Source organism: Rhagoletis zephyria, unplaced genomic scaffold (genome assembly GCF_001687245.7).
Source record: "Rhagoletis zephyria isolate East Lansing unplaced genomic scaffold, Rhagoletis_zephyria_1.1 Rzeph_scaffold_00273, whole genome shotgun sequence".
In the NCBI taxonomy this organism is placed as follows: domain Eukaryota; kingdom Metazoa; phylum Arthropoda; class Insecta; order Diptera; family Tephritidae; genus Rhagoletis; species Rhagoletis zephyria.
The window spans coordinates 228642-251100 of NW_016157357.1; the positions used below are offsets into that span (position 1 = coordinate 228642).

The following is a 22459-nucleotide window of genomic DNA, read 5'->3' on the forward strand; positions in this document are numbered from 1 at the left end:
CAACTCCTCGCCGCCGTACTTGAATAGCTCAGCTGGCAGGCTGTCAGCTCCAGCGGCTTTGTTGTTTTTCAACCGCGTTATTGCTATACGTACCTAGTCATAGTCAGGCGGTGGAACGTGGACTCCGTCCTCATCGACTGCGGGCTCGGGTTCTTCTCCACAACTTTCCGTGCTGCTACCATTTAGTAGGGCGGAAAAGTGTTCCCTCCATAATTTAAGTATGGTAAGTAGTATAATTTAGATCGCCATTATTGTTCTTACAGGAGTACGCCCCGGTCTTTAAACCTTCCGTAAGTCGCCTAACTCTCTGGTAAAATTTTCGGGCATTCCTCCTGTCGGCCAGCATTTCAAGCTTCTCGCACTCACGTATTTTGGCCTCTCTCTTCTTATTGCGGCAAATACGTCTCGCTTCCCTCTTCAGAACTCTATAGCGGTCCCACATAGCGCGCGTTGCGCCCGATCGCAGCGTGGCCCTGTAGACGGCATCTTTTTTCTCTGCAGCTTCCTGACACTCCTCATCTTACCAGTTGTTCTTTCGGGCTCGCTGAAATCCGACTGCTTCTTCGGCGGCGGTACTTAATGAGCGGGAAATGTGGTTCCACTGCTCGCATATGTCAGTTTGTTGAAGAGTGCTCTCTGAGAGCAGGTGTGAGAGTCGAGAGGCGAAAGCGCTGGCTGTTTGTTGTGATTGCAGCTTTTCGACGTTAAGCTTTCCTTGCACATTTTTTAGTCAGGAGGTACTAAATTTGAGTATCGAATATAATGCGCTAAAAAATTAACAAAGCTATTTACTAAAAGTACTGAAACAGATTTCATTAAAACTAAATTTATAAAGTCTATCTTCGCTTAGTTAAATATAATTTAAACGGTATATGTTATTTTGTTTTAAATTAACAAATTTTTTTTTTTTATGTTTATTAAAATCAAAAAAAAACATTGATTTTTAAAAACTTTCTTAAATATTTTCGAAGTGTTCCGGTGGAAAATACAGTTTTTTTCGGAAATTTACAGTTTTTTGAAAACAAATCTAACAACAATGATTATGCGTGAAGAAAAGAGATTGCAGGACGAGAGGCGTCTTGCCAAAATTTTTGTATTGCGCTTTGCATGACCATCTTACGCTTTTGATGATCCGAAATTTGACAAATGTCAAAAAATTAGTGACAGTGTTGCAAAGAAAACTTTAGGTTATGCCGAATTTCCACTTGGCATTAAAATGACAAAAAAAATATGTAATTTAAAAAATGCCATGTGGAAATAAACTCTTTGACTATTTGTTTAATGTAATGACACGATTATTTTTTAATGTTCGACTTTGTCATTTGTCCTTTTTGCCATTTAATGCATAGTGGAAGCATTATGACGAAAAATGATGAAAGGAAAAAGTATTTTAAAATATAAAATACAAATACTGCCTAGAAAGTTTTAAAATACAAATACAAAATACTCCTTTAAGCAAGTGTCCAAATAAAAAGTAACTAATACGTATTCGTATTTTGTGCTGTCACTCGCGTTGATGCAGCCGATGCTACTAAATGCAAAATTGGAAACTTGTATGTGAAGACACGTTTAAATGCCGCACTGCTCATACTTCGCAAATAAGCGTTCATATTAGGTTCATTCCTTATCTTTTTGGACTAAAATCTGAAAAGTGTCAAAATGCCAGAGCGTAAGCAAAATGCGCTCACTAAAAGAGAGTAACAGGAAAAGTAAAGGAACGCAAAAAACCAAATTTTTAGTCCAAAGAATGGCAACAACAAAACTAACGTCAAATAAGAACAGAAATGTATGTACAAAACACATTCACACAAGCACAAGCACAATAAACACTTGCTATATCAATTATTTTTTGCCTCCTTCCAATTTCAATTCATTTCTTTTACTTTTTAGATTATTCTCACTTTTAGCGTATTCTTTAATTTCCGTTAATTTAAATTCAGTTGAGTTTGACACTTTTCAGGATTTTGCCAGAAAAAATTCTTCTGACTAAATCTGACTACTTCGGACTGATGAGAGTCGCTCTCACTGACTGTTGCTCTCTCATTTTTGCTGTCATTTCCGAGTTAAGGAACGCTTTTTGGACTAAATCTGACTACTTCGGACTTTTTCTGACTATTTCTGGGAGATAAGGAACGCGCATATTTAGAGCGCTGGTACATAAAATGAACAACAACAAGAAAACATGTACGTACATACTGCACAGGAAGCGAGGTCAATAATATTTAGCACAGGACCCTCTATGCAACCAGCTTCTAGTTGCCTACTAGAGTCAATATGAAAGCTAACAAGCAAAATTACATGAGCGGGGGGCTGGCAAAATATGCACACAAAAAATGATTGTAAGCGCTTTAAAATGCTCGATAAACAAAGAAAACAGTTTCTTAAATATGGTTATTCAATGAAGTTTTATTTCAAGCTTTCAATATTTTTATTCAATAATATCGGAATTACTCTTTCAAATTTTTACAATTTCTAAACTTTTTTCAACATCAAACCTTTTTTTTAATGAACGTCAAGTCTACAAGTTCACGCAGTTAGCTGGATTGGCATATATCATTTGCGGCATCATCGTTAGGGATGGCAAAGTCGACTTCGACTTTCGATCAAAATCGACTTTTTACTCCTGAAAGTCGAATTTTAGTGATCGACTTTTAGTTTATGGAGGTCGACTGAAGTCGACTTTTCACCTTCGTCTCTCGACTTTTTTTGATTTATTTGCATATAAAAACTGATCTTCTAACAAGGGCGCGGAGTGCTGTTTGGTCGTATTTAAAAAAATTTGCCAATAAAACTGAAGTGAAATTTTAAAAGTGTGGTAGAGAAATGAGTTTTAATGACAGTACAACAACATTGTCAAATCATTTAAGAGCAGCGCATAAAATTACTATACGAAAACAAATTCCTCAAATTTGTTAATCGTTTGTCTCCACAGTCTTCAGTTAATAATGAGGTAAGATAAACATAGGTATTTATTTTAAAAATTTCATGCAAGAAAGTTTTTCTGCATGAGTTTATGTAAGTTTCTACAGACAGTCTTTGGTTCGAATTTGACCAATCCGTAAGGTACAACATTTTAAACACCGCTAAAAACGTTGCTGGTAGGATTCCAGTTAATATGCGACATTAGTCGTGTGGATAGTCCCAATCCACTAGCTGCCTGGGCTACTCCCATATTTATCCATGCTTATAAAGTGGCACTATATTTCTACCAATACCCGCCAATTCTGCTCCATCGGAAGGCCACATTTTTCAAAAAGTTGTCCGTAATTACCAAATATCGATTCAAAAAATTTTTAGAATATTTTTGTTTGTGAAAATTTAAAAATTTTTAAATTATTTTTCAAAAATATAATTTTTGAAAACCCTCACCACCTACATTTTCATGCTATATAACTGGAACAATTTTCAAAATTTTTAAAAATCCTTTAGTGTCTGTTTTTTTTTACCTAGCATTGAATTTCACTAAATTACAGATTATTCTAAAGACCACTAGTAAATCATGATATTTTTGGCGTATTCTGACTCTTATATTTATAGCTAATATGTGAGTTAAATGCAGAGTATAGTTAATACATTTTCTTTTTATTAAAAAAGTCGAACAAAGTCGACTTTTCTTCGTGGATCGGTCGACTTTTAAAGTCGGCTGTACAGGGTCGATCGAAAAGTCGAAAGTCGACTTTCTAGTGAAGTCGAACAACCCTAATCATCCTCCAGTTGTTATTTACGATCAAATGATTGAGGTCTCATTGGGAGCCCTCAAACATATATTTACATATGCATCTACGTGCATTTCTGCTCATAAATGAAAATATATGCACATATGTATATACATATGTATGTTTCTGAAATATATGCATAGATCTACACAATTGCCAGACATATGTAAAATGAGCCTTTTCAATCTTTTGCTTAGGTTTGTCAGCCCTGCACATGGGGATGAAAAGTGGAAAAACACAAACCGTATAGAGATACACACTGAGCAATGCTATCAATTTCGTTTCTCGCAAAAGTTGCTAAAAGTTTTTTAAGTCAAACAACAAGAGCGACCCCGCAGACACTCGCTTGAAATTTTTTCAAAACCGAAGTTATCAGCAACAGTCGATTTGTTTCCCCATCTCTTATAACAGAGTTGCATCAAGTGGCACAACAATGGACCCCAAATGCAAAGGCGTTGCGGTTTTCGTGTACGCAAACAACAAAAGGCACTACAAATCTAACGAAATAAGAGATGCAGAGATGCAGAAATTTTCGCAAAATGTTTTTGGTTTAAAAAAAAAAAAGGAAATAGCAAAACCTTAGTTACGTGCAAAATGATTTAAAAACTATTTACAAGTGGCGGCAGGAGGAAATGAGAAACGTAAGTAGCGTACAGAAAACGACAACCTGCAAACGGCAGAGAGCTGTTGTTTGGAAGAATAGTGCCGTTTATTACTGATAATTACGACGAAGCGCCACCAACTGCCAACATCGCTGAGACACACTTCTAACTATTGTGGCCATTGTAAGCATCTCGAAAAAGCCCGAATGACGGTCGAAACGTACAAACGTGCTAGAGGACAGACGAGCCCCAAATGCGAAAAGTTTGCAAATTTGCAAAATTTTGATAATTTAAAGTTACTGATGGCAATATATGTACATATTCGCGCACTCTCACCTCAGCCAAAGTGCACTTATATAATAGTGTTAGTATTGCCACCATCGCAGGTACATAAAGTAGTACTTTTGCCACATTTCAAAGGACAAAGTTATCATTTATCAGCTGATGCAGAATGCACACATTTTTAATATGGTAATACGCACATTTTTGCAACTAGAAATCATACAAGAAATCATCTTTGCTGTTTTGTTTGACTATTTAATAGTATGCCCATAAGATATATGACTTTTTTTAATTAAACATACCTATTAGGAGAGGATGAGGAATGATAATAATAATATTTTAAATGCTTACTTTAGTTCCGAAATAAGAATAATAGCCAACAATTCAAAATTCGAAAAATAAAAACTGTTGCTACTGTTAAGTGGCTCATGTCTTTAATCCTTGTTGAATCCATGCCTAATCTTTTGTACTTACTTTAGCAATCCTTACTGCTTACTTTAGTAAGGGATGGAAATGGATTAGACAAGGATTAGAGACAAGCGCCACTTAACAGTAGTAACAGTATTTGTTTTTTTGAACTTTGAATTGTGTCGCTATTGCACAGGACCATCAATATGTGGAGCTAATTTAAAAAAATTAGAATTTGTATATTTTCAGGCTATATGAATTTCCATATGTGACTCTGAATATAAATTAAGTTAAGTTAACAATCGTTTAACTAAGCACTGTTAATCTGGCTCTAAGTGGGTCTCCTTTTATCAGTAAATTTTTACAAAATTTGAATTTTTTATTGGAACTCGCTATGTTAATACCAAAACACTGCCCAGCCTCCTTAACATGAATGTCTAAACGAAGAAGGTTTTAAGATAACCGGAGTTTTACAAATTTTCAAAAACCGGTGCAAAGTCCGAACGCTGATTTAGAGCCATTCGTAATCTACCTTGTGATGTTACGAACGTTATCATTTTTATTTCAGTCCACTAACACGAGAGGAAAAATACCTTGGAATGATTCTGGACTCCAAGTTGAATTGGAAAAAGAATTTAGAGGAGACAGCCAAGAAATCTCTAGCAACATACTACACGTGCAAAGGGGCCTTTGGAAAGCAATGGGGACTATCACCGTACAGTCATCAGACCAATTGCAACCCACGGCTCCTTGTTACGGTGGAAGGGCCTATACAAAGGGAGTAACAATAAATTAATAGGAAAAGTGCAAAGACTCAGCACTTGGCATATCAGGGGCACTAAGTAGGGCACCTCAAGGGCTTAACATGATATTTCATTTACAACCGCTGCGTATTTGTTTTCATCAATGGTAGCGCTCTGAGGCTCAGAGAAGCCAAAGCGTGGAAGGCAGCCAACTTCGGGCATGCAGCAATACTGAATGAAATAAAAAGGGGCCAGATAAATAAAATTAAAACTGACATAGAAGTAATGATTCGCCTTGCCTAAAACTGTGTTTGGCCTCGAAAAGTTCTTCCAGTTTGAACAGAGCTTAACGTATTAGAGAAGGTAAATCCAAAGATCAGGCATGGAAGATTCTTGTATTTTCGTTCTATTAAGCAGATTTGACGTGATGTGAAATGTGTAACAAAATGTACATACTAATTTTTTAGGTACGTTCGTCAGCTTTAAAGCACAATTTTTTCATAAACTTAAGTCCAACTTGAAGATTTGATGTCCCATCCCTGGTATGCTCATCAATAAACTTAGCTTCGGGCCTTCATACATACATACACATATACATAGTATATCAATCTATAACCTTAATGCGCACTCTCATTCACACAAGCAACATGCCAACATATTTACATATCCTACATATGTAACTATTTAAGTTCGATATCGAAAAATGTGAAACGTTATCACCTACCTTTCTTCGTCCACAACAAAGCATTCTTCGCGCACGCGAATTTCCAGTAGCTGCTTTCAATCGTGTAAACTTCTTCTTCCACTGCATCTAGTGGTAGTGCGGGCGTGGTGACACAACGTATCTATGGCACGTTTCGACTCTTCCACTCCAATATGGCATAACGATGAGCGAGAATACCTTAATTGTCGCAGCTAATGTGAGCCACAATAAAATTTCGTGTCCAAGTCGAATTTCAAATTCCAAAGCATAAAAGCGAAGGGCAGAAGCGGCAAATCAGGAAATAACGGTTTTATTGAATTTCATGTCCGTTGCAAATGAGTTGATTACTTGAGTTATCTTTACTAGTTCACGATTGTGTCACATGTATTTTAATATGCTTGTCTAGAATTGTACTGGATCTGTGAAGAAAAATAAGATAAAGAACATTTTTTGTTACCATTTTTTGCCATTAGATGCTAGTCCTTATTATAAAGATTATCTAAAAGTTATTTAACGATCTGGAATTATTTCAATTCTCTGTTTCTGATATCTAATTGCTAATTAGTACACATGTATGCACATTAGAGTGGTCCAAAAATGCATGTGAAAAAGTAAAGTCGGAATTTGTATGCTCTCACCCCCTAGGATTGTTCTATACCGAAAAAAATATACCGTTTTTATTTTTTTTATGAAATCAAAAACTATTTAGAGATCGCTCTAGGCGCTCAAAGTTTGCCATGTATTTTATATGGGAAAAAAATTTTTTTCGTATAAATGGTATAGAATTCTTCAAAATCAATATTTTCGATCAGAACACTCTGTTTTTCTTCAAAAGGTTCACAATACCCAATACCAATACCCAATTATTTATTTAACCATTTTTTCATAGTAACTATAGGTCCGCCAAAACCCTCAGAAAATCCAATAGAGAGATAATTAAAAAATCTTTAGTATTAAAACCTGGTTAAATAAACATTGGGTATTGTTATGAGAAAACTAAGACTATAGGCCTTCAACTATATATCTTGTTTTCAGACCATATTAGATCTTTGAAATCGAATCAAAAGTAGTCATTCAAAAACCCATAAACCTACAAAATCCCATTTTCTGACATAAATCGACAGGTCGCGACTTCTAAACGACCTTCAAAAAATCTACAAAAATAGGCAATTATATTTCTTATAGAAAGGAACAAAATTAGGAGGTAGGGCACCCAGCGAAACGCCGGGACACGTATAACTTGTTTTTGACCGATATAACATTTCCCGCTGGTTTCATCCCATCCCGATTTTGACTGTCGCATAGTGTAATTTATCGTCCATATAACAGAGATATCCCAGCAAAAAACACGATTACCACAGAAGCGAAAGTGGAAACGAGCTAGGCGATGGGAATCGCTTACCCTTTCGCTTCAGGAAGGCCTTATTTTGACATGGGCATGTCATTGGCGGTAAGCCCTTACCCGCAGCATTACCTTCAAACGAAGGGAGAACGCATGGATAAACAGAATCCAGAGAAGCGAACAAAGAATGCCTTACAGAGAAACTAATGTAGAATGCCCAGATGAGTATATACTTATTTACATATATTAAATCAGAAACTGTGTTAAAAGATTAAAATTAATTAAAATTTGTATAAACCAGTTTTTATACATACATATGTATGTATTTGGGTATTTAGATTTTACTTAAAAATCGGTATGTACATACATGCATATTTAATTAAGCTTAAAATTGTACTTCCTCACTCATGTACTTCACTTCATTGACTGACTTCAACTTCGCTGCAAATTGAACAAAGCAAAACATGATTTTTATGCGAGACAAATTTCCACAGAAACTAACGGTAGAAAAAGATTTTTTGGATATTCATTCTATTTTTCAGCTGACTACGATGCAGCATTCTACTTTGCATTCCCCGAAATGAAGCAAAGAAGCGAAATAAAAAAAAAAATATTGTAGGACATTCTACTTTGCATGCCCTGAAATGAAGCAAATAAGCGAAAAAAATAAAATGTTTTAGGACATTCTACTTTGCATTCCCTGAAATGAAGCAAAGAAGCGAATTAAGAAAGAAATATTATAGGACATTCTACTTTGCATTCCCCAAAATGAAACAAAGAAGCGAAATAAATAAAATATTGTATGACATTCTACTTTGCATTACCTACAATGCCTAAAATAAGTGAAAAAATTCGAAGGCATTACAACGCTATGCCTTCTAGAACACGTTACCACTAAAAGCGATTACCGATTTTTTGCTGGGATGCCACAGCAAAGCGTGGCAGGGTACAGCTAGTTATTTATAAAATAGCTAAGGAATTTTATCGGTTTTAGCTGTCCAAATAAAGGAGTTTTACAGTAAAACCCCATATCTGAACAATCAGTTGTATGGAGGCAATACAAATGTTATAGTGACCTGATCTTTGTTAATTTTAATGTAAGTTTTCTGTTTATATTGAGTGAAAATAGTGTAAAATATAATGTTTCTAGCTGCATAAATGGCGAAGTATTATAACAAAAAATCTCATTTCTGAACAATCAGTTGTATGGAGGCTATAGGTTATAGCGACCAAATCTTCACCATTTTCATTATAAGTATTCTTTAATAGTGAGTGAAAATAATTCGAAATTTCATGTTCCCAGCTGCATAATTTAACGAAAATTCTGATATCTGAACAATCAGATGTATGGGATTAATAATGTGTGAAAACGGTGGGTAATTTCATGTTCCTAGCTGCATAAATGGAGGAGTTATGATAAAAGACCTCATATCTTAACAATCAGTTGTATGGGGCTACAGGTTGTAGTGACCCGACCTTTGCTACTTTCCACTGTAAATTTCCTGTTGATAATTATTAAAAACAGTGCGAAATTTTATGTTCCTAGCTATATAAATGGAGGAGTTATAACGAAAAATTTTATATTCGAACAATCAGTTATATGGGAGCTATAGGTTATAGTGACCCGATCTTTGTAATTTTCACTGTAAATATTCTGTTGATAATGGATTTGCAAAATTGCATGTTCCTATCTGCATAAGTGGAGGAGTTATAACGAAAAATTTCATATCTGAACAATCAGTTGTATGGGAGCTATATGTTATAGTTACCCGATGTTTGTAATTTCCACTGTAAATTTCCTGTTGATAATTATTGAAAACAGTGCGAAATTTCATGTTCCTAGCTATATAAATAGAGGAGTTATAACGAAAAATTGTATATTCGAACAATCAGTTGTATGGGAGCTATATGTTATAGTTACCCGATGTTTGTAATTTCCACTGTAAATTTCCTGTTGATAATTATTGAAAACAGTGCGAAATTTCATGTTCCTAGCTATATAAATAGAGGAGTTATAACGAAAAATTGTATATTCGAACAATCAGTTGTATGGGAGCTATATGTTATAGTTACCCGATGTTTGTAATTTCCACTGTAAATTTCCTGTTGATAATTATTGAAAACAGTGCGAAATTTCATATTCCTAGCTATATAAATAGAGGAGTTATAACGAAAAATTTTATATTCGAACAATCAGTTATATGGGAGCTATAGGTTATAGTGACCCGATCTTTGTAATTTTCACTGTAAATATTCTGTTGATAATGGATTTGCAAAATTTCATGTTCCTATCTGCATAAGTGGAGGAGTTATAACGAAAAATCTCATATCTGAACAGTCAGTTATATGGGAGCTATATTTTATAGTAGTCCGATTCTTCCGGTTCCGACAAATGATTAATACAATTTAAAAATAGACCCTCTTACCAAATTTCATCCGGATACCTTGAAAACTGAGAGACGAGATTGCATACAAACAGACGGACATGGCTAAATCGACTCAGCTCGACGTTCTGATCATATAAGTATACATTTTAATGGGTCTATCTCTTTTTATTCTGGTACTTACAAACTTAGGACCAAAGTTATAATACCATTTCATGCTCATGAAAGGTATTACTAACACATATGTACATACAAATGTATGTGCTGCTTTCTTTGGTACTATAAAACAGGCCTTCCCAAAGTGGGTGACGCGGTACCCTAGGGTGCCGCTAGTGGCTAGAGTATACTAGTGGTGCGGACAAATTCTTTAGATTTTCCATACACAACGCAAACTTCAACATGGCGGCCAGAAAATCAAAAATTTTAGATTTCTATTAAAATTACCTTCAGCGGCTCGTCTAACCCCATACACAACACAAATAGCTTGCAGCAAAGGGATATCTCGCTCTTAAGCGTAGTTTCCCAGTACGTATTGTCAACGTAAAATTGAATTAGAGAATTTACAGAAAAATAGCCGAAAATGTACCCTTTTCACAACCACTTTCGGTACTTTTGTAGACACAATCCGCGTTTCATCCACTTTTCTTCCCGTTTTTAGATTAATTTTCGGACTTTTTGCTGGCTGGGCTGTTCTCGTAACAAGCGCAGCAGCTTCGCGCAAGTTTATATATTACTTATTCTTTGGAACTTCACAATCACACTGTCAGAGAGCGAATCAACACGATTTTAGAGGCAGTCTTCTCGTGTTAGTGAGGTACCCATTCGCAATGCAAATCGAAGAAGAACGAAGTACTTCAGTCAGTACTTAATTTTTAAAGCTATCGACAAATTTGTACAGAACAATGGTTTCAAATGGAGCAAGTGTGCGGATATTTGCGGTGGTTGGAAAAACGAAAGGAGCGATGTCTACGATGAAGCAAGATGCAGAAAATGCCATGAGAAGTCACTGTATGATCCCTCGGTATTTCCAGGCGACTAGGAAGATGACACTACTAGATTTAAAACCCGTGTTGGATGACGCTGCGAAGATAACAGAGGCCTGCGAAATTAAAATACATCTTTGGTTTTTTTAACAAGACGAGATTTTTTTTTATACCCGAGCGCACTTGTGCCCAAGGGTATATTAANTTTTTATACCCGAGCGCACTTGTGCACAAGGGTATATTAATTTTGTTCACATAACGGTTGTTTGTAACAGCCAAAACGAATCGAGATAGATATAGATATAGACAAATGTATACATAAATGCTCAGAATGAATAGAGAAATCGATTAAGCCATGTCTGTCTGTTCGTCCATCTGTCCGTCCGCTCGTGTACACGATAACTCGAGCAAAAATTGAGATATCTCAACGAAATTTGGTAAGTAGGTTAATCCAAGGTAGGTTGGTATTGAAAATGGGCAAAATCGGACTGTAACCACGCCCACTTCCCATATAACGGTGATTTCCAGAAATACGAAAACTGCGGTATTTTAGTAACTACTGCAGATAATTCACTCAAAATTGATATTTACAATAATTTTCAGACGAAAAATAAGAATATTATAAATTTTTGGAAAATGGGCGTAGCCGCTGCACCAATTTCTTCCAAACTTGGCACAGTTGTTGGCCTTGGTTCACCATACCAAATGGCCGACAATTTTTTAAATCGGACAATAACCACGCCCCCATCCCATATAACGGTAATTTTCAGAAATACGAAAACTGCGATATTTTAGTAACTACTGGAGATTATTCACCCAAAATTGTTATTTGNAGCAGCTTCGCGCAAGTTTATATATTACTTATTCTTTGGAACTTCACAATCACACTGTCAGAGAGCGAATCAACACGATTTTAGAGGCAGTCTTCTCGTGTTAGTGAGGTACCCATTCGCAATGCAAATCGAAGAAGAACGAAGTACTTCAGTCAGTACTTAATTTTTAAAGCTATCGACAAATTTGTACAGAACAATGGTTTCAAATGGAGCAAGTGTGCGGATATTTGCGGTGGTTGGAAAAACGAAAGGAGCGATGTCTAGGATGAAGCAAGAGGCAGAAAATGCCATGAGAAGTCACTGTATGATCCCTCGGTATTTCCAGGCGACTAGGAAGATGACACTACTAGATTTAAAACCCGTGTTGGATGACGCTGCGAAGATAACAGAGGCCTGCGAAATTAAAATACATCTTTGGTTTTTTTAACAAGACGAGATTTTTTTTTATACCCGAGCGCACTTGTGCCCAAGGGTATATTAATTTTGTNCCCACTTATGGTTACATGTGTATATCTTGGTAACCGCTGCACCAATTTCTTCCAAACTTGGCACAGTTGTTGGCCTTGGTACACCATACCAAATGGCTGAAATTTTTTTAAATCGGACAATAACCACGCCCACATCCTATATAACGGTAATTTAGAGAAATACAAAATCTTCGATAAATCAGTAAATATAAAAGCTAATTTATTCAAAATTTATGCTTGGAACAATTCTTAACCAAGAAATACGTTTATGATATAATTTTGGAAAATGGGCATGGCACCGCCCACTTATGATCACATAAATGTATCTCGGTAACCGTTTCAGAAATGCTTGAAACTTCAATATTTCGAAATTTAAGGACGCTAATTTACTCAAAATTGATACACCCCGACTTACCATGTAGCGGTAGCTTTCGAAAAGGTGAAAGTCATATATTAAATACTGGCGCCGGGTATTTAATGTTCGGCTCCGCGCGAACTTAGACTTTCTTACTTGTTATTGGTGACATGTATATTTTAGTATTTCTAGCAATTTGCAAACATTGATAACAGCCGGTAACAGCAATTTCCATATATAATTCAAAAAATTAAAATCATTTATCACTTAAATTGCTTTCGTGAAATTGGCTGTAAAAATTATTTTCTTGGCGTTAACGCGCATTACCAGCGTTAACTTGGAAGGTTTAGAAAAACCATTGTCGAATAATTTCTCAACATTGACTCTGAGGATTGCTTCAGCTGGATTACAAACCCGTTTTCATGTGGCTCGAAAAGTAAACCTACTGAGAAGACCAATTAAGCTTTTGAAAACCTTCTGGACATCAGTGAAGACAGCACTTTGATTATTAGATACTACGAAGGGAGTCAAGAGAGTTCTGGATGCAAGTGTATGCAGAAAACACTAGAGATTAAAAATTCCAGTGATTTTTAGACCTTTATTATGAGTTGCATTCGATTTTCGATCTTCGCTGGTTATCGAAGATCAAACATTGAAAGTGAAATTATGAGCTTCGTTGAGTATCGAATTTTCTTTCGAACGGAATTTTGCTTTCGATGTACTCCATCGGCGAAGTGTTAGAAAATTGTGAAAAAATTTATGATTTTGCATTTGTTTTTTACTTTATGACGGTTAGACACTAATTTTAAACAATCTTTATTAATTTCATGCAGTTCTAACGTCGTGAATATTAAACACAAGCTCGAAAGGCTGGTTTTACTTGTGAAAGAAAATCCCAATACTCAGTTGGCACAAGACAACTTGAGAACAAAATCGTAAGCTATTGATAGTTTTAAAATATTATAAATAGATTTGGCTCACAAACGCCTCTTTAAACAGTCGGAATTTTTTAATAAATCTGTAGACAAATTTCGTAAATATATTTTATGTCAAAATATATTCGAAAGACTACACTTAAACCCTCTTAAACATTTTCCACTCCTGGCCAGTTTACCAAGCTCTCATCCTCTGACGAATCGTGGAACCAGAACTCCGTTGTACTCATTTTTTTTTTAATTCATTTTAATTTCCACAAATTTACATACATATTTATAAGCACACTATTTAGTTTAGTATTTGTAAGCAAAACTTCTCAGTGGTGAAAAATATACTATTGTAAACAACCTAACCGAGCGAAACTCACAATAGCGCTATTCTTCATCGAAGCGTCATAATACCAAATGAAAATACGTTCGATCAGCACTTTCGACCACAGTCGAATGCAACTTATAATAGGGGCCTTACTTTTACATTTCTATGTGAGACTGCATTTTCAATAAATGCTTACATAAACAAGTAATTTTTAAGCAAAAAAAAAAAACACACCCGATTTCAATTCCCATCTAAAAATTTAAGATTATCGTTAATATATTCATGATCCAATAATCGCAGTTAAACCAAATTAGACCACCTGTCAGGTAACACCTTTCCTTTAAAAAAGAATTATAGTAATCGGTTAACGTGGTCCAAAGTTATGCGGTAACATATGTACATAGAATAAAATAATAAAAAAATATTCCAACGAATTGATAACCTTATCCTTTTTGTGAAGTCGATTAAAAACAAATACACCAGCAAGCTGTCAGCGTCAAATGATTTCAGGGTAAAATTGTCAAAGCTCCCAATAAACTTAAAGGAAATAATGAAATCATCAAAACAATTTCAGTCCTCGCATTAAAGCTAAAGGAGCATAAAGTTTGCATTGTGTTTTCTTGTTTTCGTAGACATTTGAAGAGTAGGGGTGCCGCGAAATTTTTTTAGCACAACAAGGGTCAAAAAAGTTTGGGGACCCCTGCTATACAAGTCTATGTAGGAGCCACACCCTTTACCTCTCTCCCACGCATAACACCGTTGCGTCAATTTACAGTCAGTCGGAATCTTATCGCTACTTATAGAATACGCATCTGTTCGCGGCAATCTTATCAAAACAAAGTTTCCCTTCTTAATTTTGTTTACAAGTTAATAATTATAATTTAAGTGGTTTATTCTAATCACTGCATTTTAACATAATTGAATTACATCCGGTTTCACCAGCAATTTAAATGGAAAATTTTTTCTTATTTTCTGTCAATTTCCATGTAAAATTCAAAAAATTTAAGTCATTTTTCAATTAAATTGCTTTCATGAAATTGGCATTGAGGAATTGAAATGAGCAATGCTTTTTTTTTTATGAAGAATGTTACTCATACGCCCTGTATGAACCCTGCAGGGAAAACTACTAGTTGTAAACTAGAATTCTACCAGTTTGCGTTTCAGCCCAACTATTTAGTTCACGTTCTATCCTTTTTCAATGTTAGCGACTGGTATTTTTAACATTGCGATGTCCTACGAGATGTCAATTGTCAGGCTATGCATCAGCATCTACTAGTAGAAATACTAGTAGCATCATACCAGTTGATGAGATAGTCTGCCAATTCAACCCACGGTGTAGCGAAACAAAGGTGGCGCCGTCAGAGGTACCGCTACTTTGGTTTTACCGATTTTGACAGTTGTGGTAACTCGTAAATAAACTTTTGTTTACAAATCAGTGGCATAGAGAAATTTGAATTATTAGTGAAAAATCGGTTTAAATCGTGTTAATTTGCAATTTGTTAGTGATTTTTCAGTTGAAGAGTGTGTAAAAACTGATAAAATGAAGTGCCGTGTATTAAATTGCGACAGTCGTGAAGGTAGTGCCTCGAAATGCAGCTTTTTTCCTTTCCTCGCAACGATGCCGTGGCGAGAAATTGGGTGGAATTCTACAGGCAAGATAAGCCATTCAATTTGGATGCCAGCTTCATATGCATGCGCTGTTGTCCTTCCATGAAGTGCACCATGGTGCCCCATCTCATTATACGTAGATGCAAGTGTAGCGCTGCGACGAATCGGTGCATTTTGTGTATGTAGGGCGCGGCAATGCCGTTCCCGAAATGTGTTTTTATTATTACATTGACAGCATTTTATCAGAGTCATATCGCTTCTGCTCCAAGCAGCCTCCTTTAGCAAGTTAACTAATCAATCCCACTCAGATGCTGGCGCAGTTTGCTGCACCAGCCTTAATTGCAAAGTAATGGAGTACACTAAAACGTTTGCTGCAGCAGCCTTAATTGCAAAGCATGGAGTGCACTAAAACGTTCACTATTCCCCAATAGATTAGATGAAAAATGCAATATTTTCGCATTGATCAAAATTAAAACACGTCTTTCGCTGTAAAGTGAACTGTTTTGACAGTTTGAACTCGTTCTACTTTTGTCTCTATTCTTTGTTTACTTGTGGTACACAAATGTCAACGGCCAGGACGGCGCAATCTTGTATTCTATTTCTTGAATTCAACCCCTATGAAAAGCATTAGTATGCCTTTTTGCTCGCGGCGCTCCAACAGTCGCAATGGCCGACAGAACAAAGCACTCGCGTGGTATGCCTGAGGTACCAGGTTCAAGCCCTGGTGCAGGGAAATGTTTTTATATTTCTTTTTTTTATATTTTTTATTTAGGGTTTTTTTGTTATTCTTAGATTTAATAAACATAAAATATTTTTTTGTATCTATTTTTTTATGGCACAAGTATTTCTTCCCATATATTTGTTTCTTTTTTTTTGTAATGCAACTAGATTTTTAAGTTTGTTATTTATATTTAAATTGAAATAATTATTCCTACTTACATTGACCTAACTTTAAAAATCTTAACTACCTCCAAGCGGCCTCGAACCTGCGATCCCAGAACCAGAACCAGTAGTCTTCATGTGACGCCACAGCCGTCATTTGTAAGAAAAGCAATTATTTGCGTTTTATTTTAGGCTTTGGCAATTCAAAGGCAGATGTCGCTGAACACTTAATTTCTTCGAAAATGTCGAACTGGTAGGCACATACTAGTTTATGAACTAGTATATTTTCTAACTGGTTTGAGTTTTCACTGCAGGGAATACCCAAGCGTTTGATCGAGGTTCTGAATAATTTGTTAAAATTAGGAATATGCTGGATAGAGATTTTGCAGGATAACCGGATTCCAGGTACCATGTAAAAAATAAGCGCCGGACTCGCATATCCGGTCGATTGCTGCCCTCTATAAATTTCACAATATTGTTATATTCAACCTTATCATGAATTTTCATTTCGTGTGACCTCGTTCACATTTCGTCCATGCAGTTCACCTATTACATATATTGACTATTTACCAAGCGAAGTAGTTCACTTCGAATCATTTGTTAAGGATCTTGTGCGTATAAATAAATGCATATTGTTGCCATGGAGGCAAGCATAAAATTTGCAAATGCAATTCCAACTACAAATCCAACACCATTTCGACATACCGATAACCAGATTATCTGCTTTTTTGAGGTGAACTATCCAATACGTAAGTAAGAACATAAAATTTCTACCCTGAAAAGCAAGTTATAAAATAATCCTGTATTCAAAATTATAACTTTTCCATCTGCAACCCTGATTTATAGATTATTTTTGGTAAATAGCGGAGAAACGTTTAAGGCAAAATATAAAAAGCAATGAACTCCGCTAAGCAAAAACGCGTGGTCGATGTATTTTTATTAAAAAATGTGATGAAAATCATACTATTATGCATGTTTACATATAGTCCGCTTCCCGTATCGTCCCGTTGTTGCAATATTTTGTAACCTAAGTTTCAAACCTTTTGTTTTTCTGACATTATTAAAGCTTAAAACTGGGTAAAGCTTCTATTGAAGAGGGAGCTCACCAGGATATTTGGCAATGCTTTGAGGAAATCGCCAACGGCTCTGATGCTGATTTCAGTTTTTATAGTGATGTGAATAGGCAAACGATTGGTAGATAAGTCAGTCACCGTACAAGAAAAAAGGCAGCGATTTAGAAAAAGAGAAATATAGTTACAGCCACTTTTTATACCCAGATAAGAAGATCCTTTATTTTGGTGAAAGCATAATCGTAAAGAATTTCGAAATTTGTTTATACTGGCAATGAAGCATCTCTGCGCACCACCTTCCTCATTGAACTCAGAAAGTGTGTTTTGTGGCATTTATGTTGAAAATAGAAATAGATTTTTTCCCGATAGTTCGGAAATGCTTCTTTTCATAATAAATATTAAAATTAATAACTTTAATTACTAATGTATCTAACGTAACGGATTATGGTAATACAAAAAAAATATAAATTTGTGAACTAGATTTTTAAATTGAATCTTCTACAATTGAAATCTCGAAATCCGGCCGGCTTTTAGCTAGTTTCCGGGCGGTTGGTCGGATAACAGAAAATCGGCCGGATAAGCCGGATTCCGGATATCTACCGGACACCCGGCACATCCTAGTTAAAATAATTCTACCTAGTAAATGGACCTTGCATCAAATTCAGAAATTGAAACTACCTAGAAGTAAGACAAAATGACTTTGCACTTTATCACTAAACATTTGACTTCATACTTCATAAGAATGATGCCTGTAGATCATACATACATACATACATATAGCTCGAGCTACGTATGTAGTTATGATAGGTGAATCAACGATGAATCATGTTAGATGTCTAGTTAAGTGAAAAGCTACTGTCTTTCAAACTCCCCACAGACAAAAATCTTTATTAAAGCTAATTTGTTTTCCTGCAATCATTTATCTTGGACGCTTTTTTCTGTCTTTCGAAAGACGTATTGAAAGCTTTGAATATGGGTAGGTCTTATGTGGTTTTCCAATGCAACCCAATTACGTAGTTCGCTGTCTCATTCGTAATTCAAACTCCAGTTTTCCTTCGAATTACATACGTAATTCGCCATACAAAATTTCAGAGCGAATTACTTCATTTGTTGGTAATTCAGATGCAATTAGAATGTGAGTTACGAGATATCTCAATGAACTTTGATATGTAGGTTTCCCTTTATCTAAGGTATGTTGGTATTGCAAATTGGCGAAATCGGACTATAACGATGCCCACTTCCCATAAAACGGTATTTTCGAACAATGCAAGAACTACGATATTTCAGTAAATATTGCATGGAAATTGTTGAAAATTAGTATGTGAAGTAGAATCTTGATAAAAAATATTTTTATGAAATTTTTGGAAAATGGAAAGATTTCTCTTTACTTTATCTTAAGACTCGATTTTTGGGACATTTGATGCTGTACTCTAGTGGCCAGATTGAAAAAGAAAAGCTTCCTTTAAACTCTAATAACTCGTGAACTATCAGCTTTCACAAAAAAGTTCGTAACAAATGGTTTTACTGGTCGATGTCTCAATATGCTTTTAACGTGCTTTTTCTTATGTTGACGTAGATATTAATCGCAGAAAATTTTTCCAAAGTAAAATAATATTAAAAAAAATAATAAATAATAAAATAATAAAAATAAAAAAAATAAAATATGAAAATAAAACTAAAAATAAAAATAAATAAAAAGTACTTTGAAAACATATTTAGAACCATTTTGCCTCTGCCTTGAAAGGGTTAAAAAGCGTTTCACTTCAAGCGTTCATGCGTTTCAAGCACTTTCTTAAAGACATCGACCAGTATACCTAACCATTTTTGTTATATAAATTTTTTGTGAAAGCTGATAGTTTACGAGTTATTAGAGTTTAAAGAAAGCTTTTCTTTTCCAATCTGGCCACTCGGGTACAGCATCCAATGTCCCAAAAATCGAGTCTTAAGATAAAATAAAGAGAAATCTTTCAGAAACAATGCTAATGGTCTATGCAACTATCGAATATTATTTGCTAAAGGTCTGTTGATAAAACTGGATGCATCGCTAGCGGAGGGTAATTAATTGAGACTGCCTGCAACTAGGAAAACTCGAGGTCAGCTAATTAAAAAACGAATTACAAACTATTCATTACAGGTGAACCTTTTCAAGAAGTCACCCCGGAACTAAGCAGATCTGAGACCTCCATCGTTCATGATTCCAATAATTGAAATTAATATAAAAACCGAGGCGCCTTTTTAAAAAATATAATAAGGTTTTAAACTAATTCGGCAGCCACGATTTTCAAAACAAAATTTTTTTACAAATTTTAATTCCTAGAAAATATCAATTTATTTGCCATATCGGCCTATTTAGAACCTCGCTATAAGCAGACCTTTTTCAAACCAGTCACTGAAGAAAGGATTAAAAATTAATTACAAAAACTAAATGGAAAAACGATGATGAAGTTACAAATTCTGAACAACCAAAAGAGTGAGATTGAAGAAATTTTTGGAAAAAATGGTTTTTTAAAAACGATCTTGCCATGATGTCAGATTGTGAAGATGAAAGTTAGGAGGATACATCCGACATTTGCGGACTCGATGCAATTCTTAAAACGGAAGTATTGCACCGCAATAAAAAAAAAAAAGAAATATAACTGAAAGTCCTCTCAACTGGGGCAGCGTCAATCGAAAAAAATTACAATTTTGTCAAGTTTCAATATTTTCAAGTTTGTCGCCTCGAGCGAGTAGTTATTAAGTGACGCAGGTTTGAATTACGATCCTTTAAGAAACAGGTCGTAACCCGACAAGGCAGCAACATTACTTTTTATTAAATACAATGTTCCAGTTTTTAAATTCTAGTACTAAATAAAAAAAAAAAAACATACCAAAATGGACTAACTTTTCCATTTTTTATTTACCGAAATCACCTAATTTACTCACCTAAATTATTTCTTAAATATACCATACATCCGCATTCGCATCCGCGGATGTCTAAAATTCCACATTCGCAACATCCCTGATGGCGAGTACCGCAGCGATTTAGCTATGAGCTGTATGAGCTTTAAAACGCAATGTAGACATTTTTCTGTTAAATTTAAAAAACTAGTTAGGTTTCGCTTGAACGTAGATACATACACTTTAACCTGTATTTTTACCATCTACACTTCGCTGTGAAAAAGATCTCAAGCTCATACTCGGCGTACTGAGAAACTATTAACAGCTGGAGCAACGAATAAGAGTTAAGTAATTTAAAAGCATCAGCAGCCATTCATGTCATCATTATTATTACCAAGAGATGGAAATTTGAGCTTGACATGAACAGGATGTTATCCTGCAGCGACAACTAATCCGACATGTGTCACAACAAACTAACGGTGTTGATACTAAATAGTGTGTGTAAGTAGTTTCACCATACACCTACGAGTATACTTATACCTAAAAGATGGAGATTCGAAGAAGGAACTCAACTAATAGAAATTTGTAGGTATGAATGTATGTTTTAAACCTTTAAGTTATTTTTTCCAAACATCTGAGTCCTTTTTATTATCGTGCCTTTCATTCTTAAACGTGATTTTTTATGAGAGATAAACATTTTTCGACTTATACTCGTGCATATGTATGTGTAAACTTACAAAATCTCCTTTTAATTTCCGCCATTCGATTCTACTCCCGCATTTATTTTCATTCTCTTCAATGACTTTACGGTTGCTGCATTGCGGTGCAACTCATAAAACGAGACCACAATAAAGGAATTCACTTTGCTGGAAAGAACTACATGAATAATGAGTCAATAAAATTTTCCTTAAAATGCTTACGATTCCTTCGGCTTTTATAGTTTAATGTGCAAAAACTAACATGATGTAAAAACAACGAAAGCATAACATAGAGGCGAGCCCGCCGTCAAAGTGGCGAGTCTACCCATTGCAAGCAGCGACATACTCCATAGGACTGTTCGATGAACGCACTATATTTCTATAGTGCAGGAAAAAGCGTTCGATGAGCGTTTTTCTTGCAGTGAAGCCTATTTTCTTGCGCTAAATGTCAGATATTGTTAGGGTTGCCAACCGTACTATAATATATAGTATTGTACTATTTTTTAGGTCTGCGTACTATATACTGTTGTGAAAAAAATGTACATAATATGCAAAAATACTGTATTTCTTCAGTCACAAATATAAATATATTTCAGTCATTTGCAAGGAAGAAATGTTATAAAATGGATGGCATTTATACCGAAATAACAATAGATACTAAAAGATCCACAGATCTAAATGGCAACATTTTTAATAATACTTAAAAAGATTTACCAAATTTACTTAAAATTTTTGCGCTTATGCTCTCTATTCCTGCAACTTCGGCATTCACAGAAGGAGTTTTTTCTATTAAGATTGTGATATGGTGAGATGAGAGATATAAAGCGACTATCTTACTAATGAACTTTTGATTTATATCAAATTAAATAAATTTTCTTAAAAAAAAATTCTACATATATTTGAAGTGTACTATATTTTTTCAGATTTTTTTTGAAAAAGTACTATAAATTTCTTAGAAAATATTGGCAACCCTAGATTTTGTTCGTGCAGTGCAGTTTTCTACACTTTTAGTGCACTCAACGAACAGACCTCATATCTCACTAGCTGGCTGATCTACTGGGCAGAATAAAATTAATTTATGTTTGGCAATGCTATGAAGCCACTAACCGACAAGCTACTCACATAAGTATATGTATATATATATATAAATATATATGTATATACATTTGGGTGGTCCAAAAATACACAGAAAAATTTACTTTTTTATGGGAATTATATCAGAATTATAGAAAAAGGAAAATAAGGATACCTGTAT

The 22459-nt window shown here is 35.0% G+C and overlaps 1 protein-coding gene across 7 annotated transcripts in view; it reads right to left on the bottom strand.

Annotated features, from left to right (window-relative positions):
• RhoGAP100F (Rho GTPase activating protein at 100F) overlaps window positions 1–22459 on the bottom strand; it is a 273890-nt gene that overhangs the window by 180064 nt on the left and 71367 nt on the right. For all 7 annotated transcript variants that reach the window (XM_017610018.1, XM_017610017.1, XM_017610029.1 and 4 more), the window contains exon 2: window positions 6476–6873. In XM_017610018.1, coding sequence (XP_017465507.1) covers window positions 6476–6562 — 87 coding nt within the window. In that variant the 5' untranslated portion in view covers window positions 6563–6873. The remainder of the gene's footprint in view (window positions 1–6475; window positions 6874–22459) is intronic.